We start from the raw sequence: 18,917 nt of genomic DNA on the forward strand, positions 1-18,917 counted from the left end.
TCGCGAGCCACGGCAGTTTGCCGACCCCTGCCCTAAGCAGAGAAGTCAGCAGTCTCAAAGCTTAGCAAGATGAAGTTGCCAGGTGCTTCTCATGAATTCTGGGGAGGCCAGGGTAAAGTAAAAAGCAACCTTGAGAATTAATATGTACCAAGATATTCAGCAGAGGAATTTTGAGACCTATAGACAGGAGGGTATATACTAGGTGTACCAGTTAATGCGGATTTTTTTCAATAGATGGAGTTACACATATGTTGATATATATGCGATTTAATATGTATGCTATTTTGTATTGACAGCAAGCTTCAAAACTTCATATGTCAAATTTGCTGAAGGTGTTAACATCATATTTTTATGTTTAAAAATGTCGAATTTCGTGCCAAAAAAAGAGCATTTGCAGGAAGTTTTAATTCATTACTTTATTTTGAAGAAAAAGTTATCATATACTTCGGGAAGCTTATGGTGAACATGCTCCATCTCAAATACTTGTGAACGCTGGTTTAAACTCTTTAGAAGTGATAATTTCGATGTGAAAGACAAAGAACGTCCAGGTCAACTGAAAAAGTTTGAAGACCAACAATTACAAGTATTGGATGAAGATGCGTGTCAAACTCAAAAACAACTTGCAGAAATATTAAACGTTGCTCAGCAAACAATTTCTGATCATTTACAAGCAATGGGAAAGATTTTAAAGGAAGGAAAATGGGTGCCACATCAATTGAACAAAAGACAAATGGAAAACCAAAAAGTCATCAGTAAAATGTTACTTCAAGGGCACAAAAGAAAGTCTCTTTTGCATCAAATTGTGACTGGCGATGAAAAATAGATTTATTTTGAGAATCCCAAATGCACAAAATCATAGGTTGATCCAGGTCAACCATCAACATCAACTGCAAGGCCAAATCGCTTGGGAAAGAAGACAATGCTCTGCATTTGGTGGGATCAGGAAGGTGTGGTGTATTATGAGCTTCTAAAACCAGGTGAAACTGTTAATACTGATTGCTACTGACAACAAATAATCAATTTGAACCACACTTTGATCATGAAATGACCAGAATGGGCCAGAAGACTTAGCAAAATAATTTTGCTTCATGATGACGCACCATCACACACTTCAAAACCAGTTAAAGACATGTTAAAAAACCTTGCTTGGGAAGTATTAACCCACCCGCCATATTCACCAGACCTTGCTCCTTCAGATTACCACTTGTTCCAATCCATGGCACATGCACTTTCTGAGCAGCACTTCAAAACATACAAAGAAGTGGAAAATCGGGTCTCTGAATGGTTTGCCTCAAAACAAAAGAAGTTCTATTGGGACGGTATCCACAAATTACCTAAAAGATGGGGGAAATGTGTAGCTAGCGATGGATATTACTTTGAATAAGCACTTTTGATGTTTCTCTTGAAATTATCGTGTTTTCTTTGATTACAAAATCCGCCATTATTAACCGGTACACCTAGTATAACACCTCTGACCCCCATCCAACTTGCTCTTCAGATTAGCTGAGAGCCCCTCTGCGCTCCATAAGCCAGATGTATAGATTTGCTTGCTTTGCTTTTTTAATAAAGGTGCATGCTTTAATTGGCTTTTCAGAATGCAGTCCAGGTCTCTGTATAAATTATTTATATGAGAAGACAAAGATGGAGGCTGGGACCAGCCCTCTCCCACTAACTCGGGGCTGCCCAGTAACACCTCTCTGGTGTCAGTGAGAGGTGCCACTAACAATTTCAAAACCAAATAAACTTAAAGAGATGAAAGAAAACCGTAATTCAGTGTTTGGATTAAGATGGATGTTAATGCAAACTTTTTTTTACGTATACAGGGGTAGTCCTTACTGTGTTTGGGGCCAGAAAACTGTGCTTCTTAACGTTTATTACATAACAGAAGTTTCCAAACACAAGTGCTTTGCAAACACAGTGACAAGAACTAGATCACGCTTCCCTGCGCCAAGTCCACCTTCAGGGACTAGAACGACCAACTTCACCAACCACTGTAACATGGTAGTTCAGAAAAGTTGGCGTCTTCAGTAAAAGAGAAACTTGCTCAGCAACAGAGTGCTTGGATCACTCAAGTTCCTTACCAAATTAATCACCCACGCCTACAGCCCAACCAACCCAACCTTTGTACACATTTATTAGATGACAAAACTCTACAGGACTCACGACTCAGAAGCAAAACCCGAAGAGTTCAACCCATACCCCGTAAAGGGGGGAAATCAATGGTCAAGTAACTCCCTGCCACACTGCCCACGTAGCACCCCACGCTGCAGCGAGACCGGCACTCACCCACCGCTCGCCGGGAGACACGGACCTGGGTGTTTATAATCTGGAGCGCGGTGGGCCCGCTTACTTTCCTGAGGAAAGCTCTCACACCCACCTCAGAGCTCCCACAGGAGGACGCTGGGCGCTGCCATTTTGACAAAAAGGCGGGCCTTGCCCAGGGGGCCCTTTAGTCGGTAGCCCTGAGCGAAGCCGGAGCGCCAGGGAATCCCTGACCTGTCGACTGCGCACCGCCACGCCATAGTTCCGGCCTGCAGCTAGTTGCCCATACTCGGAGCTCACGGAGAGAGCGCAACAGGACCAAAGGCCTGGAAATCCCGCAAGGCCTTTCAGGCAGGTTCTGAGGGCAGCCCCAGCGGGAGGGGCGGGGCACCCGCAGCGTGGGGCAGGGCGTCCGCGCCGGAGGCGGAGCGTCCGTAAGGCACGCGCTCGGTTACCCAGGCAACGCGGCCTGACGTCAGGCGTAGGTGCAACTGGGCACTTCACAGCAAAACTCTTTATCCCCTTCATGACCCCCCGCAGTTCGAGAAGGCTTTCTTTGACCCTCTGCACGCCCTCAGTACTCGAGCCCCCGACCTCCGTCCCGAGGAGCGTGGCTCGATGCACAAGCGGCCCCCCAGGTTCCACCCCAAGCCCTAGCTCTGTCGCCTCGGCGGCCCCGTCTGCTCCCCCGGCCCTTCAGCCCGCTCCCAGCGTTGCTACAAGCCGGAGCCTTATGGGGGGGCGGGAGGGGGGAGGCCGAGAAGGAACGCCTTCCCCGAGGGCGTCTCCCTCTTAGCTGCCCGAAGCCCGCCTGCGCCCGCCTCCGAAGTTCCGAGAGGCGCCGGGCTCGGCCGCTGCGGCCCGAGGCGGCGGCGCTGCTCGTCCAGGCTGAGGCCCGGCCCGCTGGCCTAACTAAACCACACTGCATTTGAGGTCGTGCGTGGTTTTCCATAGGCTGAAATTTTGTGATTCGGTTAAACTCGGGACCTCCGCGAAGAGGACCCACTTATTTTTTTCTTTCCAAAATGGCAGCCTCCAGCCGAGCACGAGTGTTAAATCTGTACCGAGCGATGCTGAGAGAGAGCAAGCAATTCAGCGCCTACAATTACAGGTGACCCGACGGGCGGCGGGGGCCGGGAGGTCCGGGTGGGCTGCGCGAGGAGCCCCTGTCCCTCACCGGCATATGGGAACCGTGCCAACGAGGGCACACCTGCTGCGAGCGGGCCCTCTGGAACCTCGCGGGGACTTGCCCTTCATTGTGTCTGGGAAGATAGACCTTGTGACGTTTGCCTCTGAGCCGGATCCGTGGTTCGTGCTCAAGGAGCATTAGTGGTGTGTTCCTGCAGTGGGAAGGTTGGATGTGAAAGCTGCAAGTGCTTGCTTTAGTTAGGACCAGTTTGTTGCATACATAGAACTTCCCACAGAATTGGAAGAGTTGACAGAAGTGACCTGTCAGCAGCACATGTGCACAAGCTGAAGCCTCACCCTACCCACTTCCTATGTCTTAATTAGCTTTTTTAATTGCAAAAATCAAATCCGTTCTTTTTGGCCTAATTCAGTGGTCGACAAACTGCGGCTCGGTTGACTAATGAGTTTGCCGACCACTGGGATAGGGGCTTAATCACAAGGAACAACAGCCTGTAATTATTGGAATCGAGAGTCTAGGTCAGTGGTCGGCAAACTTATTAGTCAACAGAGCGGCAAACCACGGCTCCCGTGAGCCACAGTTTGCCGACCACTGGCCTAATTGGTGGCAACAGGGGTGGGAGGAGACACAAGTAGCAATCTACCTATCTATATATATAAAAGGCTAATGTGCTAAGTGTCCCTCCGCCTGTCCCACCGGTGGCTATGACGTGCACTGACCACCATGGGGCAATTGCTCAACACAGGAGCTGTTGTGAGGTGACCTGGCCATTTACAGAGAAATGGCACCGTGGACCTGGAGCCCACAAAGCAACACTCGGCCTCCCCCAAGTGGGACACAGGCCCCGCCACCACCCCAGAGCAACAGCCCACTCTGTAAATGGCCGAGACCCCATGGCACAAAATGTGCGCCACAGCCCAGCCCTGAAACAGAAATGGTGGCTGGGGCACCAAGTAATGATGTCAAGTAGCAATGCCTGTCTTCCTCTCCATAGCGACTAGCCTCCTTGGAGTTTCTTCAGCCCAGGAACACCATTTGCTTTAAAGCCAGGTGGAAACATTTTACACTATAAACAAATGTCTGTGAAGCATTTTCCCATGCCTCATCTCATTTGGTCCTCACAGAAGTCCTGGAGTAGGTAGATAGGAGACTCAGTAGAATCCTATTTTCTTTTCATTAGCCGGAAAATGGACATTTAGAAAGCTTAGAACCTTGACCCAACTGAAAAGAAGTAAGAAATGGTGGACCTTGAAAATGACTTCAGGTTTTCTCACTGCACAGAATATAGTCAAACACTGCTGCAGTTAAATATTTTACCCTTTGTTCTCCCTGCATGATCTACAATAATAATCTGCTTCATGTTGATATTTACTGCTGTATTGCTGACAACTACCTGAAAGAGAAGTTGGGTTGCTTCACTGGACTGGAAAAAGTTTAGCTAAATCAGAAAGCAGGTCTAATTAAGCAAGCTTATCTATATATAAAACTCTCGCTGGCGCCAATCACACACGTGTGTTTCCATCTGTCATTGTCTATCATGAATTTGGTTGACACACGTGTGTTTCCATCTGTCATTGTCTATCATGAATTTGGTTGACACTTCTATTAAAATATTTCTTGTAATTAATTTCCTTTCAATGTGCACGAATTCATGCACTGGGCCACTAGTAAAGGAATAAAGGTCTCACAAAAACTTCAGGAGCTGAAATGTTTATCATGGCCTCTCCAGATGGAAATCCAGCTTTTAGGATATTAGCAGAAACAGGAGAGTGAGACTTTAAACTTTTACATCCTTAATGTAGTGCACAACTTTTTTCTTATCTGCCCCATTCTCCTATTTGCTCTTGAGTCCCTTATCCTTACTCTTCACTTTCTATACCTTTTTTGAACTTCGAAGCTTCAGCGCTCTAATCTGCTTCCTTGTAACTTCTGACCCACCACTGCTATGTGTATTTTACAGATTTTTCTCTCTGAATGCTATTAGATTTGGTGTCTTCTAGTAACTACCAGATCCTCTTTGCATTTGAAATTAATTCCCAAAGCAAGAATCTGATAAGACCAGTTCATTTAATTACACCATGTCTTATTCTTGGTGATTGGCCAGCCTGTGGATTGGGTTCCTAAGAGCAAAGCCTATCCCAAGAACAGATCTGGTTAGGTAGTCCCCCCACCACACACACACACCCCTTCTGTTTCAGCTGGCAGGCCCTATGATTGGTAGATCAGAACAACTTGGGCTAGCCAAAGGAACACTAAACCTCTCAAGCATTAACTAATTTTTAGATACCTCCATGGAAAGGGAACTCAGCCTATAAATTTGCGAACAGTATCTAAGTCACACTGGTGAGGTTATATCTACCTGGTCAAGTAGTTAAAAAGAAGCATTTTGTCCCTGGCTGGTGCGCTCAGTGATTAGAGTGAAGGGTCTCAGTTTCACTTACCGGTCAAGGGAAAGTACCTGGGTTGCACATTCTATGCCCAGTCGCATGCATGCAGGAGGCAACCAATCGATATGTCTCTCTCTTTCACCCCTCTCTCTCTCTCTCTCTTTCTATCTATTTCTCTCCCCCTCTCTCTTTTCACCTCACTCCTTCTCCCCCCCCCCCCACCCCCCAGCCTTTCCATTATTTCTAAAAATCATTGGAAAAAAGATCCCGGGGTAAGGATTAACAAAACAAAAAAAGAACAAAACCATAAGACGACACTGATCAAAGGCATGAAGTAGCATAGTATGCTCAGATCATGACAAAGAGCAGAATACCGCTAAAGAGTAAAGTGTGATTCAGGAGGTGACAGAAGATGAGACTCTGGTTGGAAAGGGTCATGTATTTAACGGCCAAAGGGCCATGCTAAGGAACCTGCACTTTATTCTTAGTTAACAACAGTCAATAAAAAGCTTTAAGCCATAAAGTGGCATGGACAAATTTGTACTTTTGGTAAATTACTTCGGCAGCAATATAGAAGATAATTTTTATGAGGGCTAGATACAAGGATACCAAATGAGAGTTGGTTATGATAGTACTGAGGAAAGATTAGGGCCCTAATGAGGGCAGGAATAGTGAAAGATAGAGAAAAAAAAAGACATTTTTGATTAATTAGAAAGTAAAATTCTTAGGACACCAATGATTAGATTGAGGAATAAAGAAGAGAATCCAAGCAGAATCTAGAATGATGTCCAGGCAACCAGTTACAGTGAGGCACAGAGAGGTTAATTGTAAAAGTTGTGCCATTGCCCTAGCCCAGTGGTCGGCAAACTGCGGCTCTATTGACTAATGAGTTTGCCGACCACTGGACTAGACTAAATGTTACCATGGAGTTGGAAGCTGTGAGGATTAGGCAATTGTGGCATATTGTGTGCAAAGAGGTAAAGGGTAGCATATGACAGTGGTCGGCAAACTATTAGTCAACAGAGCGGCATAGCGCGGCTCGCGAGCCGCATGTGGCTCGCAAGCGGCAGTTTGCCGACCACTGCCCTAGCCGGTTTTGCTCAGTGGATAGAGCATCGGCCTACAGACCAAAGGGTCCCGGGTTCAATTCCAGTCAAGGGCACGTACCTTGGTTGAGGTTCCTCCGTGGCCCACGCTCTGGTCAGAGCTCGTGCAGGAGGCAACCAATCGATGTGTTTCTCTCTGTCTTTCCCTCTCTCTTCCATTCTCCCTAAAAATCAATGGAAAAATATCCTCTGGTGAGGTTAACAAAAAAAAACAAAAAAAAGTTTTGCCATTAACTGACATAAGAAATACAGAAATATCTGCTCTTGTGGAGGGAAGACTTTTGGGGCATCTTGAGTGAATGTTACCTGGGATGCCCAGCAGAGGAGGTTATTCACAGGAATCTGAAGCTCAGGGCAGCAATCAGGACTGGAGTTGTCATCACCACTGACTTGCTATGTGACCCTGGATGAATCACTCCACTTCTCTGTTTTGCAGATTCTTAATCTATAAAATGGAGGTGTTAATTTATTTGTCTCATAAAGTGGTAAGACTTTAATGATTTAACTCATGTCATATGTTTAGAATTGTGCCTGGCACATAAGTGGAATTTTATAGCATAAGTAGAATTAAATTTATTATTATGTGTTATTTCCAGGAAGAGTATTTAGGGCAGTGGTTCTCAACCAGGGCAATTTTATTTGACAGTGTCTAGAGACATTTTTGGTTATTACAACTTAGGTAAGAGGATACTTCTGTCATCTAGTAGTTAGTACTTAGGGATGCTCCTAAGCACAGGATAATCCTCATAACACAGAATTATCTGATCCAAAATGTCTATCATGCCAAGATTGAGAAATCCTATTTTATGGTGAGAATATTAGTGGGCTTAGGATGCTTTTCTAGAGAACATCGGATTATAAGGTGTTGTCAAAAGAAGAACGTCTAATGGAGACCAAGAAGACATAGTCTAAGAAAATGGTCTTCAAACTTTTTGATCTCTGATGTCAGCCCTCAGTTCTTGAGTTCAGCAAAGAATCCAGAGCCAATAACTCTAGTACTAGATGAAGTTTATTTAACATGCACAATGAAAGTATACTCGAAGAATGTGTTCCAAGCAGTGCAAAACCATTTTAGTATTTCAAGCAGACAGCAGGTATACCTTTTAGCTAGATCAGCCCCAAAGGAAAAGAAACTAAAGACTGGAGGCCATTTGGGAGGTAGTAGCATTAGTTTAGTTGAGTCAAAAGATGGTGAAAGCCTGATTGGAGCAATGGTGATAGTAATGTAGAGATATATTGAGAAGCAGAATTGCTGGTCTTAGTGATTGGTTGAATATGTTGGATTAGAGAGAATGACTCAAACTTAAGTTAGGAGAATATAATTGGAAGGAAAAAAAATTGTTCCTAATGAAACATCACATATCATACAGTACCAACTTGGTAATAAAGACATTTTCTGTGAGTACTTTGTGTGCAGTGATGTAGCGTCAGGAGAGCATCTGAACATTTCAGGTGCGATTTTGTGCACTCTTGACTTTAGGTGTTAAGTTATTCTGCAGCACTCTTTATATGCTTATTTCACTTTTCTTACTCCAGTTATGTATCTTTCATATATCAATGTTATTAATTTGCTAGTTAATGTTCATCAGGGTTCATTGATTGTATCTGTTCTCAGAGTAATTATTTGTTTTATTTAATAGACTAGAGGCCCGGTGCATGAAAATTCATGCACTGGAGGGGGGTCCCTCAGCCTACCCTGCCCCCTCTCACAGTCCAGGAGCCCTCAGGGGCAGGAGGTGACCCAGCATTCAAGGGAAGGCGACCCCCCATCACACCTCTGCTGCTGACACTGCCGGCAGCACAAGCCTCGGCCGGCCCTGGTTACCTGAGCCTTGGGCGGCCCTGGGCAGCTGGGCAGCCGCCATATGAGGCTTGCTTGCGCCTCAGGCTGGCCCTGCCCGGCTGGGGGTCTGAGGGGACTGGCAGACTTTGGAGGCAGGCACACAGAGCAGCCAGGCCCACCTGGGGGCAGGCCCAACCTTGCTGCGCGCCTGCCGCCCCAGCGGGGCTGAGGGGACTGGGCACCACCATCTTGTGGCTGTGGGCACCACCATCTTTAAGGGCATGGTAGTAATTAGCATATTCCCTCCTTATTGGCTGTGGGTGCCACCATCTTTTGTGATGGTGTGATGGTCAATTAGCATATTCCCTCCTTACTGGCTGTGGGTGCTGCCCTCTTTGCGATGCTGTGAGGGTCAGTTAGCATATTCCCTCTTTATTAGCTAGGATGGCTGGTACCCTCATTAGTTGTCATTAATACATCTGTTAGCCTTATTTTTATTTACTTACTTTATTTGTCTAGGGTAATTTTTTTTCCTTTATTGATTTTAGAGAAAAAAATATATCGATGTGAGAGAGAAACATCAATTGGTTGCCCTCCATACGTTCCCCATCCGGGGATAGGACCCACAACCCATGGGTGTGCCCTGACCAGGAATGGAACCCAAAACCCTTTGGTGTGCAGGACAACACTCCAACCAACAGAGCCACACCAACCAGGGGTTCTGGGTAATTTTTAAAGTGTTTTTAGTACTCCTCCTTTGGCGTAGTTTATTTAAAATTATCATTTGATCAGTTACTTATAATTATGGATATTACTCTTTAGCATGATTATTTAGATTATTTAATGCCTTCACACATTTCTTCTTGCCTGTCTGCATTTTGAGAATAAATACAATATTTTTCTGTATATAATTATCCCTCCCCTGATCTGATCCCTAAGAGTGATGTTTTAACCAGAAATCATTTCCGTAGGCAGAAGCATCTCTTATCTAAAACCCCCTTGCCCTGGCCAGGTGACTCGTTTGGAGCTTTGTCCTATACACCAAAAGATTGCAGGTCCGAATACCAGTCAGGGCACATACCTAAGTTTCGAGTTTGGTACCCTTTGGAGGAGCATATGGGAATCAACTGATCAATGTTTCTCTCTCACATTGATGTTTCTCTTTCTCTAAAATCAATTTAAAAGAAAAAACATATCCTTGCGTGAGGATTAAAAAATAATAATAATAAAATAAAATCCCCTTTGCCCTTTAGTAAGCACAAAGCAAAATTAATTGAGAAAATTCTTCCTTGTAGCCAGACTGGAGTCAGAAAAAGCCATTGGTCCTCTTCCCTGGTTCAAATGTCTCTTATTTATTCGTTCGACAAATCTTTATTGAGCACTCACAATGTACTAAACATTAGCATTCTGCTTCTTTTCTTCCCAGACTAAGGATGAAAACATTTCAGTACCATGGAGACTACTAAACTTGTGGAGACATTGAAATAAGCACAGCTTTGTCTGTTTTAGCCTGAAGCTTGAAACTCTAAAGCAGGGGTCCTCAAACTTTTTAAACAGGGGGCCAGTTCACTGTCCCTCAGACGGTTGGAGGGCCAGACTATAGTTTTTTTAAAAAAACTATGAACAAATTCCTATGCGCACTGAGGGCCCGAGACGAGTCGGCTGCTAAGTAGGACAGGCAGCGGCACCCGGCGGGCCGGATAAATGTCCTCAGCGGGCCGCATGTGGCCTGCGGGCCGTAGTTTGAGGACTGAGGACGCCTGCAAAGGAATTCCATGGTGGGCGTGTAACTAAATTAGAGCAGACTCAGATCAGGAAGCCTTCTGGAAGGGACATTGCTCACAGGCTCTGCCCACTCCTGCACCTAGGATCCTGACTCCAATGTTCAGTCTTAGCACCTGGTTTAGGCAGCTTTCCTTCCTGATATCTGAAAGACTTTTCACTTGAGACTGTAGTAGTATACCTAAAGTATATATCATATTTCCCAGGTTTCTGTGGTTGGTCCTTTTTTTTCTCTTTATACTTCCCTGTAATTTTATCACAATCCATAGTTTCAATTGCTCACCTCTATGGGGACTCTTAAGCCTGTTTTCAGTCCAAGCCCCTGATCCAAGCACCAGACACATTACTCACTTGCTTCCTGTAAGTCCACCTCAGAGAACGAATAGGCAACTCACACCACATCTCACCTGCCACAACTAAGCTGGCAACTGGGCATTTGTCCTAGGTGCCTTTCTCCCTTTACCTCACTCCCTGTTCTTTCACACACTCTGCCTGGATACCTCTCAGGCCCCTCCACACTTCTTCATCCCCACTGCGTTAGCCCTACCCATTTTTACCCCTCACCCATTTGGCTGTTTCCCTGTCCTGCTCTCAGTCCCCTCTGTACTGTATTGTCCTCACCATGAGGTTTCTAAAATGCAGGTAGCTGACTTACTGAATTGGGCACCATCCTAAGTGTAATGTGGGAAGGAACTATAATTTAAAGACCTTGTATGGAGCAGAGCCAAGATTTAAACCCAAAACTTTGACTTCAAAATGTGTGTGCTCTCACCCACCCCCTCCACTCCCCTTGCTTAAAATGCATCAGAGGCTCTATAAGGCTTTTAGAATTAAATTCCTTCTTAGCTTTCATGTGACTCTTCATGTTCTGCCTCCTCTCTTCTGATCTACTTTTCATTTTGGCCAAATCAAACTTCTCCCATTTTCCCATGGCACTACATGGTTTTAGGCCTTTATGTAATCACATGTTGATTCCTGTGTCTAAAACACACTTTCCTCCCTTTATACAGCAAATTTCTAATCATCCTTCAAAACTTAGCTAATAGACCAATTCTTTATTTTTTAATTTCTTTATTGATTAAAGTATTACATATGTGTCCTTATTCCCCCATTACCCCCCACCTTCCATTCATGCCCCCACCACCCTGTTGTCTGGGTCCATTGATTAGGTTTATATGCATGCATATAAGTCCTTTGGTTGATCTCCCCCTTACCCTTACCGTCCCCTACCTTCCCTGAGGTTTGACGTTCTGACTGATGTTTCTCTGTCTCTGTATCTATTTTTGTTCATCAGTTTATGTTGTTCATTATATTCCACAAATGAGTGAGATCATGTGATATTTATCTTTCTCTGCCTGGCTTATTTCACTTAGCATAATGCTCTCCATCTCCATCCATGTTGTTGTAAATGGTAAGAACTCCTTTTTTACCGCAGCATAGTATTCCATTGTGTAGATGTACCACAGTTTTTTAATCCACTCATCTGCTGATGGGCACTTAGGCTGTTTCCAAATCTTAGCTATGGTGAATTGTGCTGCTATGAACATAGGGGTGCATATATCCTTTCTGATTCGTGTTTCTAGTTTCTTGGGATATATTCCTAGAAGTGGGATCACTGGGTCAAACGGGAGTTCCATTTTTAGTTTTTTGAGGAAACTCCATACTGTTCTCCACAGTGGCTGCACCAGTCTGCATTTCCACCAGCAGTGCACGAGGGTTTCTTTTTTCTCCGCATCCTCGCCAGCACTTGTCATTTGTTGATAATAGCCATTCTGACAGGTGTGAGATGGTACCACATTGTTGTTTTGATTTGCATCTCTCTGATGATTAGTGACTTTGAGCATGTTTTCATATGTCTCTTGGCCTGCCTTCTGTCTTCTTTCAAAAAGTGTCTTTTTAAAATCAGTTGCCCATTTTTTGATTGGGTTATCTTCTTTTTGTTAAGCTGCATGAGTTCCCTGTAAATGTTGGAGATTAAACCCTTATCGTTGATATCATAGGCAAATATGTTCTCCCATGCAGTGGGCTTTCTTGTTGTTTTATTGATGGTGTCCTTTGCTGTGCATATGTGTCCTTATTCCCCCATTACCCCCCACCTCTGATTCATGCCCCTACCCCCTTGTTGTCTGTGTCCCATTTTGATTTTGATATAGTCCCATTTGTTTATTTTCTCTTTAGTTTCCATTGCCCTAGGAGCAGTATCAGTGAAGAAATTGCTTTGGCATATGTCAGAGATTTTTCTGCCTATGGATTCCTCTAGTATTTTTATGGTTTCCCGTCGTATGTTTAAGTCCTTGATCCATTTTGAGTTTATTTTTGTGTGTGGTGTAAGTTGGTGTTCTAGTTTCATTTTTTTGCAGGTATCTGTCCAATTTTCCCAACACCATTTATTGAAGATTCTGTCTTGACTCCATTGTATGTTCATGCCTCAGTTGTCAAATATTAATTGAGTATAGTGATTTGGGTCGATTTCTGGGTTCTCTGTTCTATTCCATTGATCTATATGTCTATTCTTGTGCCAATACCAGGCAGTTTGAGAACAGTGGTTTTGTAATACAGCTTGAAATCTGGTATTGAGATCCCACCTACATTGTTCTTCTTTCTCAGGATTGCTGTAGCTATTCTGGGTTGTTTTTTTTTATTCCAGATGAATTTTTGGAAAGTTAATAGACCAACTCTTGATAAATTCTCTGAAACCTCCCAACCCCATGCTACTCCCTTATTTAAAAAATAAATTTAAGAAAGATAAAGGAAAAATCTTTAATTGCTTCTCATTGCTCCCAGGATAAAATCCAAAATCCTTCCCATGGCCTGCATTTCCCTGTACGGTCAGTTTCCCTGCCTCTATCCTTAAATACTTTGCTCACATATACCCATGTTGTCCCTCTGTTTTGAAGTTCTTCCTTCTCCATTCCTATAGGTCACTCCTCTTTGCTCCTTCACCTAGGGCCCACAGAGGCACTCCCCAGCCCTGTGAGTCCCCACAGCCCTGTGGACTTCTCCATCATGTCACTATACCAGTTGTAACTTTGCATGTACTTTGTGGTTACCTGAGTAATGTCTCCCACTAGTCTGACTGCAGGCTCCAAGAGGTCAAGAATGGTGTGTGTTTTTGCACACCATGATCACCCCAGCATCCAGACCAGGCACTAGGGGGTGCACCAGCATGTGAATATATGAATTGTATTTATCATAGCCCCTCCCTTGTTTTCCAGAAGCCTTGTGTAACATCCTGTCATTTAAATTCTCCCATCACTGTTGCCCCCTTTTAAGTAGACTGTCATACCCAGTCAGTAGGCACCAAATTTGAATCAACTTTGTTTCCTCGGTGATAACACTGTAAAAGCATAAGAAATGCTACAAGAGTGAATGCTGTATTTATGGGTAACTGCTTATTAACAAACATGAGTGAAAAGGTTTTGGTAGACCACCAGGGGTGACCGTGTTTAGGGCCCACAGAGTCACATAATTTTTCTTCCTTCCTCTTCACAAATCTCTTTTACTGAGAATTTTCAAGGGTCAAAAGAACCAGTGTATAAGATAATATAGAGGAAAGTAAGCCTCTTTCTTTTCATTCATTAAAAATAACCAAAATGTTGCCGAAACCGGTTTGGCTCAGTGGATAGAGCGTCGGCCTGCGGACTGAAGGGTCCCGGGTTCGATTCTGGTCAAGGGCACATACCTTGGTTGCGGGCACATCCTCAGTGGGAGGTGTGCAGGAGGCAGCTGATCGATGTTTCTCTCTCATCGATGTTTCTAGCTCTCTATCCCTCTCCCTTCCTCTCTGTGAAATATCAATAAAATATATTTTTAAAAAAATAAAAAAATAACCAAAATGCAAAAACTACTTGCGTCATAACTGGTACTAGTAACATGTATAGTCATCTACTGGAAATAATGTTATTTCCTTAGTAATTAACTTTAATCCACAGTCACTTGAAAAACTTCACAATTTCAGGCATATAATTACCACAGGGGATTGTTTCCTTGCATCTTTCTAACCCTAGGGAATAAGAGGGAATGTAGTGTTTATTTTTACTATATCCTCCATTTTTTCTTCTTTAAGAATGGAGGAAAGAGTTATTATCTTTCAGCGCAGCCTGCTTTCATTTTGCAGTTCCTTGGTATTTTCATCTGCCAGCCTGAAGCCAAAATATTTTTTGTTTTGTTAATCCTCACCTGAGGATATTTTTCTTTTTATATATGTATATTTTATTGATATTTTACAGAGAGGAAGGGAGAGGGATAGAGAGTTAGAAACATCGATGAGAGAGAAACATCGATCAGCTGCCTCCTGCACACCTCCTACTGGGGATGTGCCTGCAACCAAGGTATGTGCCCTTGACCGGAATCGAACCTGGGACCTTTCAGTCCGCAGGCCGACATTCTATCCACTGAGCCAAACCGGTTCCGGCAACCTGAGGATATTTTTCCACTGATTTTTGAGAGAGAGAGACAGAGACAGACGGGAATATTAGTTGGTTGCCTCCCACACACACCTCGACAAGGGCCAGGGATTGATCCTGCATCCCAGGTTCTCTGCTTATTATCACTCATTCTTGTTAATATGCAGGGAACCAAACCCACAACCCTCAGGTGTGGAGCCAATGCTCTAACCCAGGGGTGGGCAAACTTTTTGACTCGAGGGCCACAATGGGTTCTTAAACTGGACCGGAGGGCCGGAACAAAAGCATGGATGGAGTGTTTGTGTGAACTAATATAAATTCAAAGTAAAGGAGCGGAGGGGAGAGCAAGAGAACCGGATAGAACAGCCGGATCCGGCCCGCGGGCTATAGTTTGCCCACGGCTGCTCTAACCAGTTAGTAGCACCATCCAAGGCCTGAAGAAAAATTTGTTTAGATATTGGAACCTAAGAAAAGAGAAGCTGATTGATTTCTTTTCTGTTCCCTAAGTCTTTGACATGTAAAAGAGAATGGGAACTGTGGACAGCAGGATTAGAAACCAGCATTCTGTGCAGCCACACAGATCTCTGGTCCTGAATGTCTGCCTCATTGATGGAGCAGTGTGGATGAAAGCAAGCTCAAGGAAAAGGTGGAACACCTGGTCCAGTGTGGAGAGAGCAGATTGACAAACTTAGCAGAATTTTCCCTTGAAGGATTTGCTGTTCCCCACCAAGAACTTTAGAGTAGAAATCCTGACATATTCATATATTGGTTTTTTATACTCCCTGCCCTGTGGCTTCAAAGTGCAGGTCAGAATTTGGACTCAGTAATTTGAACTTCCAGATCATTAATTTTATTTTCCTGAAAGTCCTTCCTTTCCCTTGCCTGCTCATGTTCAGTACCACTACTGAGGTTATACAGAATTGGCTGTGGAGAGGTGGAAGCCCCTGAATTCTTTCCCCAGGATATCTTGGCTCCCAGCTAATATCTTCTTTTATGTTTCATAAGTAAATATTTTGTATTGTATATGTTTTTCCTAAAGCTATATCATCTCAAAGGGTGCAATTTTATAAATTGAAAATAAATTATCTTGGGTACATGCCATACAAAATATTAGCAGAGGGGTGGGAGCAAGGTTAATGAAAAATAATATACCTGCAAATTAATAGTAAGGGGAGAGAAAGGAAAGATGAGAAGCAGGATTTTATTTGAGGGAAAGAAAATAAATAATCAAGAAGATGAACAGAAAGCCTGGGAAAGGTCATGTGTCCTTTGGAGAGGTTTTCAGCATTAAAATTCAGGTCAGGCTAGCTTTGGCAGAGCTGAGTTGACTACCTAAAGGTGATCTTTCCAAGGAAGGTCTGCGGTGGTGTGATAATTTGGCCCAAGGCTACTTTATGGCCCCATTTACCCTCATGAAGGAAACATCCCTGGACCATAGGCCCCAGATTCTTCCTGATCAGTCAGAATTTGAGCTACAGACATGTGACCTCCCCACTGTGGTCATTGCTTCTCTCCCATGCTCTCTGCTCATTCTCTTCTGCCCCATGTCTGCATGCTCTTCCTTGCGGTGTCACTAGAATGACAGCTGAGGGCCTGTGCAAAAGGAACATCATAGGACAGGAAACTAGATTCAATAGGAAGACATCATTACCCTGTAACCCTACACACCAGTATGACTTGTGTTGTTTGGGATGTGGCTGATCCCCTGACAGCCTCATGGTGGGTAGGAGTGGTCTACACACCCTCTCCACTGTCAGCTTCTACTTACTCCTCAGTCTACTGCAGTCTGGCTTGCCAAAATCTTTGTTACTGTTTTGTTTGTCATTTGCCATGTCTTCAGCTTTTGGCAAATCATCTTTCTTTCCTCCCCGACATGTAGGACACCACTGTCTCCTGTTCTCCTCCCCTCTTGCTGACACTCCTCTGCCTCTTCCTTCAGTCTGAGAGGCCCCGTATTTTACATCTTCACGTGCTCTTCCTATTTGCACTCATCTGTAGTGGCTTCAACCCTGTGTGCTCTGATGATTCGCCTCTCGGTCTGTCCTTTCCCCTAGCCTGCAAACCCTTCTTTCCAAGGTTCTTCATTTTCTGGGTATGCTACCAAATTGAGTGTGTCTGACCTAAAACTCTGCATCCCTCCCTACCCAGTTCCAGCAAACATGGCCCTCTTGCATTTTCTTTTTCTCCTTTACCCATAGTCGTTTGTTCTTCTTGCCCAGCTGATTCTCTCTCACAAGTTTATTTCTCTGACCAGGAGAAACTGTGTGTCTCCATAGTGATGGCCTTTGTTAGCTATCATCAATTTTTGTCTAGATTTTATAACAGCCTTCTACTGACCTCTCTGCCTCTAAGTCTTAGTTCTACCAAACATCAGTCTTGTTGCCACTAGAATGATTTTCCTAAATCTGATTGTGCCACTTTCTGAAGTCAGGCATTTAAAAGTAGCATAAAGGGTTAACAGAAGCAGAATTTTTCCTTCAGAAGCTAAAAGTTGTGGAGAAAATTTGACTAGGTAGAATTGAAAAGAATAAATGTTGAATAAGAGCCTAGTAAATATAAACCATAGTGTATATATATAAAATTTGTTAAATTTGCTTGTATTTTGGGGTATTCAAATTGATTATTTTTCTGCTGGTAAAAATAATGAGAATTGACCTTGAGTCAAAATTTGCATTTGCTTCCTATCATGTAGATAGGAAAGTAAACAGGATCATAAAATTAACATTTTATTGTTCTTCAAAGATCTGTATTCACTTTGCTACTCTAACTGAATTAAATTACTGTTAGTTATTTGTTTATATAAGGAGAAGGAAAAATAGCAAGTCAACTTGACTGAGTAAAATATGGATTATTTACAAGGCTCTTGAATTTTCTCTTATTTAAATGCCTATGAATTTAGTAAATATCTTGTGCCTGTATGAGTTTGGGTCATCAATAATGTCTTTTTACACACAAATTCTCTAATAAGAAAAAAATACTTTTTAACATGAATATAGAATTACCCTTCAGAACTTGTATTGAATGACAGTAACTTCTCTTTAAACACTATTATTTATTGAACTGGCCTGGGAACCTTACCATAACTTCTCTTTAAACACTATTATTTATTGAGCTGGCCTGGGAACCTTACCATCTTGTTACAAATTTTTAATTACTGATTAAGAAATTTTGGAACTCCATGCTTTCTCAAATAAACTGAAAACAAGCATTTATTTTTATTCATAACTTATTTTAATACTAGAGGCCCGGTGCACGAAATTCGTGCACGGGGGGGTGTGTCCCTCAGCCCAGCCTGCACCCTCTCCAATCTGGGACCCCTTGAGGGATGTCCAACTGCCTGTTTAGGCCTGTGGAATCAGGCCTAAACGGGCAGTCGGACATCCCTCTCACAATCCAGGACTGCTGGCTCCCAATTGCTTGCCTGCCTGCCTTCCTGATTGCCCCTAACCACTTCTGCCTACCAGCCTGATCACCCCCTATCCACTCCCCTGCCAGCCTGATTGATGTCTAACTGCTCCCCTGCCAGCCTGTTTGCCCCCAACTTCCCTCCTCTGCTGGCCTGGTCACCCCTAACTGCCCTCCCCTGCAGGCTTCATCGCCCCCAATTGCCCTCCCTTGCAGGCCTGGTCCCTCCCAACTGCCCTACCCTGCTGGCTATCTTGTGGTGGCCATCTTGTGTCCACATGGGGGCAGCCATCTTGTGTGTTGGAGTGATGGTCAATCTGCATATTACTCTTTTATTAGATAGGAGGATATTTTTATCGAGTGAATCAGGATTTACATGAGAAAAATCAGGAAAATTAGGATAGGAAAACCAAAATGAGACCTGGAATGAGGTGAGCAAGCAAACTGAGTGCTTAGAAGACAGGACATTTGGCAAACAGAACAGCCTTAGATCTGGCTCTAAGCTTCCCAGTAGCCTATGCAAAGAGAGGACATGACTAGTTATATGGTCACAGTGTACATAATATAAAAACAGGCAGTTGCTTGAAAGGGCAACACCTCAGCATAAATACAACCACTTTCAAAGGGCAGTTTCTTCTG

General features: G+C 43.7%; 2 protein-coding genes across 7 annotated transcripts in view; one reads left to right on the top strand and one right to left on the bottom strand.

The window, feature by feature from the left end:
* FARS2 (phenylalanyl-tRNA synthetase 2, mitochondrial) overlaps positions 1-2,662 on the bottom strand; it is a 625,994-nt gene extending 623,332 nt beyond the window's left edge. For 2 of the 6 annotated variants that reach the window (XM_080657452.1, XM_080657447.1), the window contains exon 1: positions 2,378-2,662. The gene's annotated coding sequence lies outside the window, so the exon portion shown is untranslated. Of the gene's footprint in view, positions 1-2,286 lie in introns of all 6 variants that reach the window. The other 4 variants (XM_080657449.1, XM_080657453.1, XM_080657448.1 and 1 more) reach the window with 4 other exon arrangements.
* Positions 2,663-2,720: 58 nt separating this feature from the next.
* LYRM4 (LYR motif containing 4) overlaps positions 2,721-18,917 on the top strand; it is a 166,781-nt gene continuing 150,584 nt past the window's right edge. The window contains exon 1 of the mRNA XM_080657457.1: positions 2,721-3,373. Within this exon, the coding sequence (XP_080513583.1) occupies positions 3,288-3,373 (86 nt within the window). The 5' untranslated portion in view covers positions 2,721-3,287. The remainder of the gene's footprint in view (positions 3,374-18,917) is intronic.

The sequence above is a fragment of the Plecotus auritus genome (assembly GCF_963455305.1).
Source record: "Plecotus auritus genome assembly, chromosome: 2".
Taxonomy (NCBI): Eukaryota; Metazoa; Chordata; class Mammalia; order Chiroptera; family Vespertilionidae; genus Plecotus; species Plecotus auritus.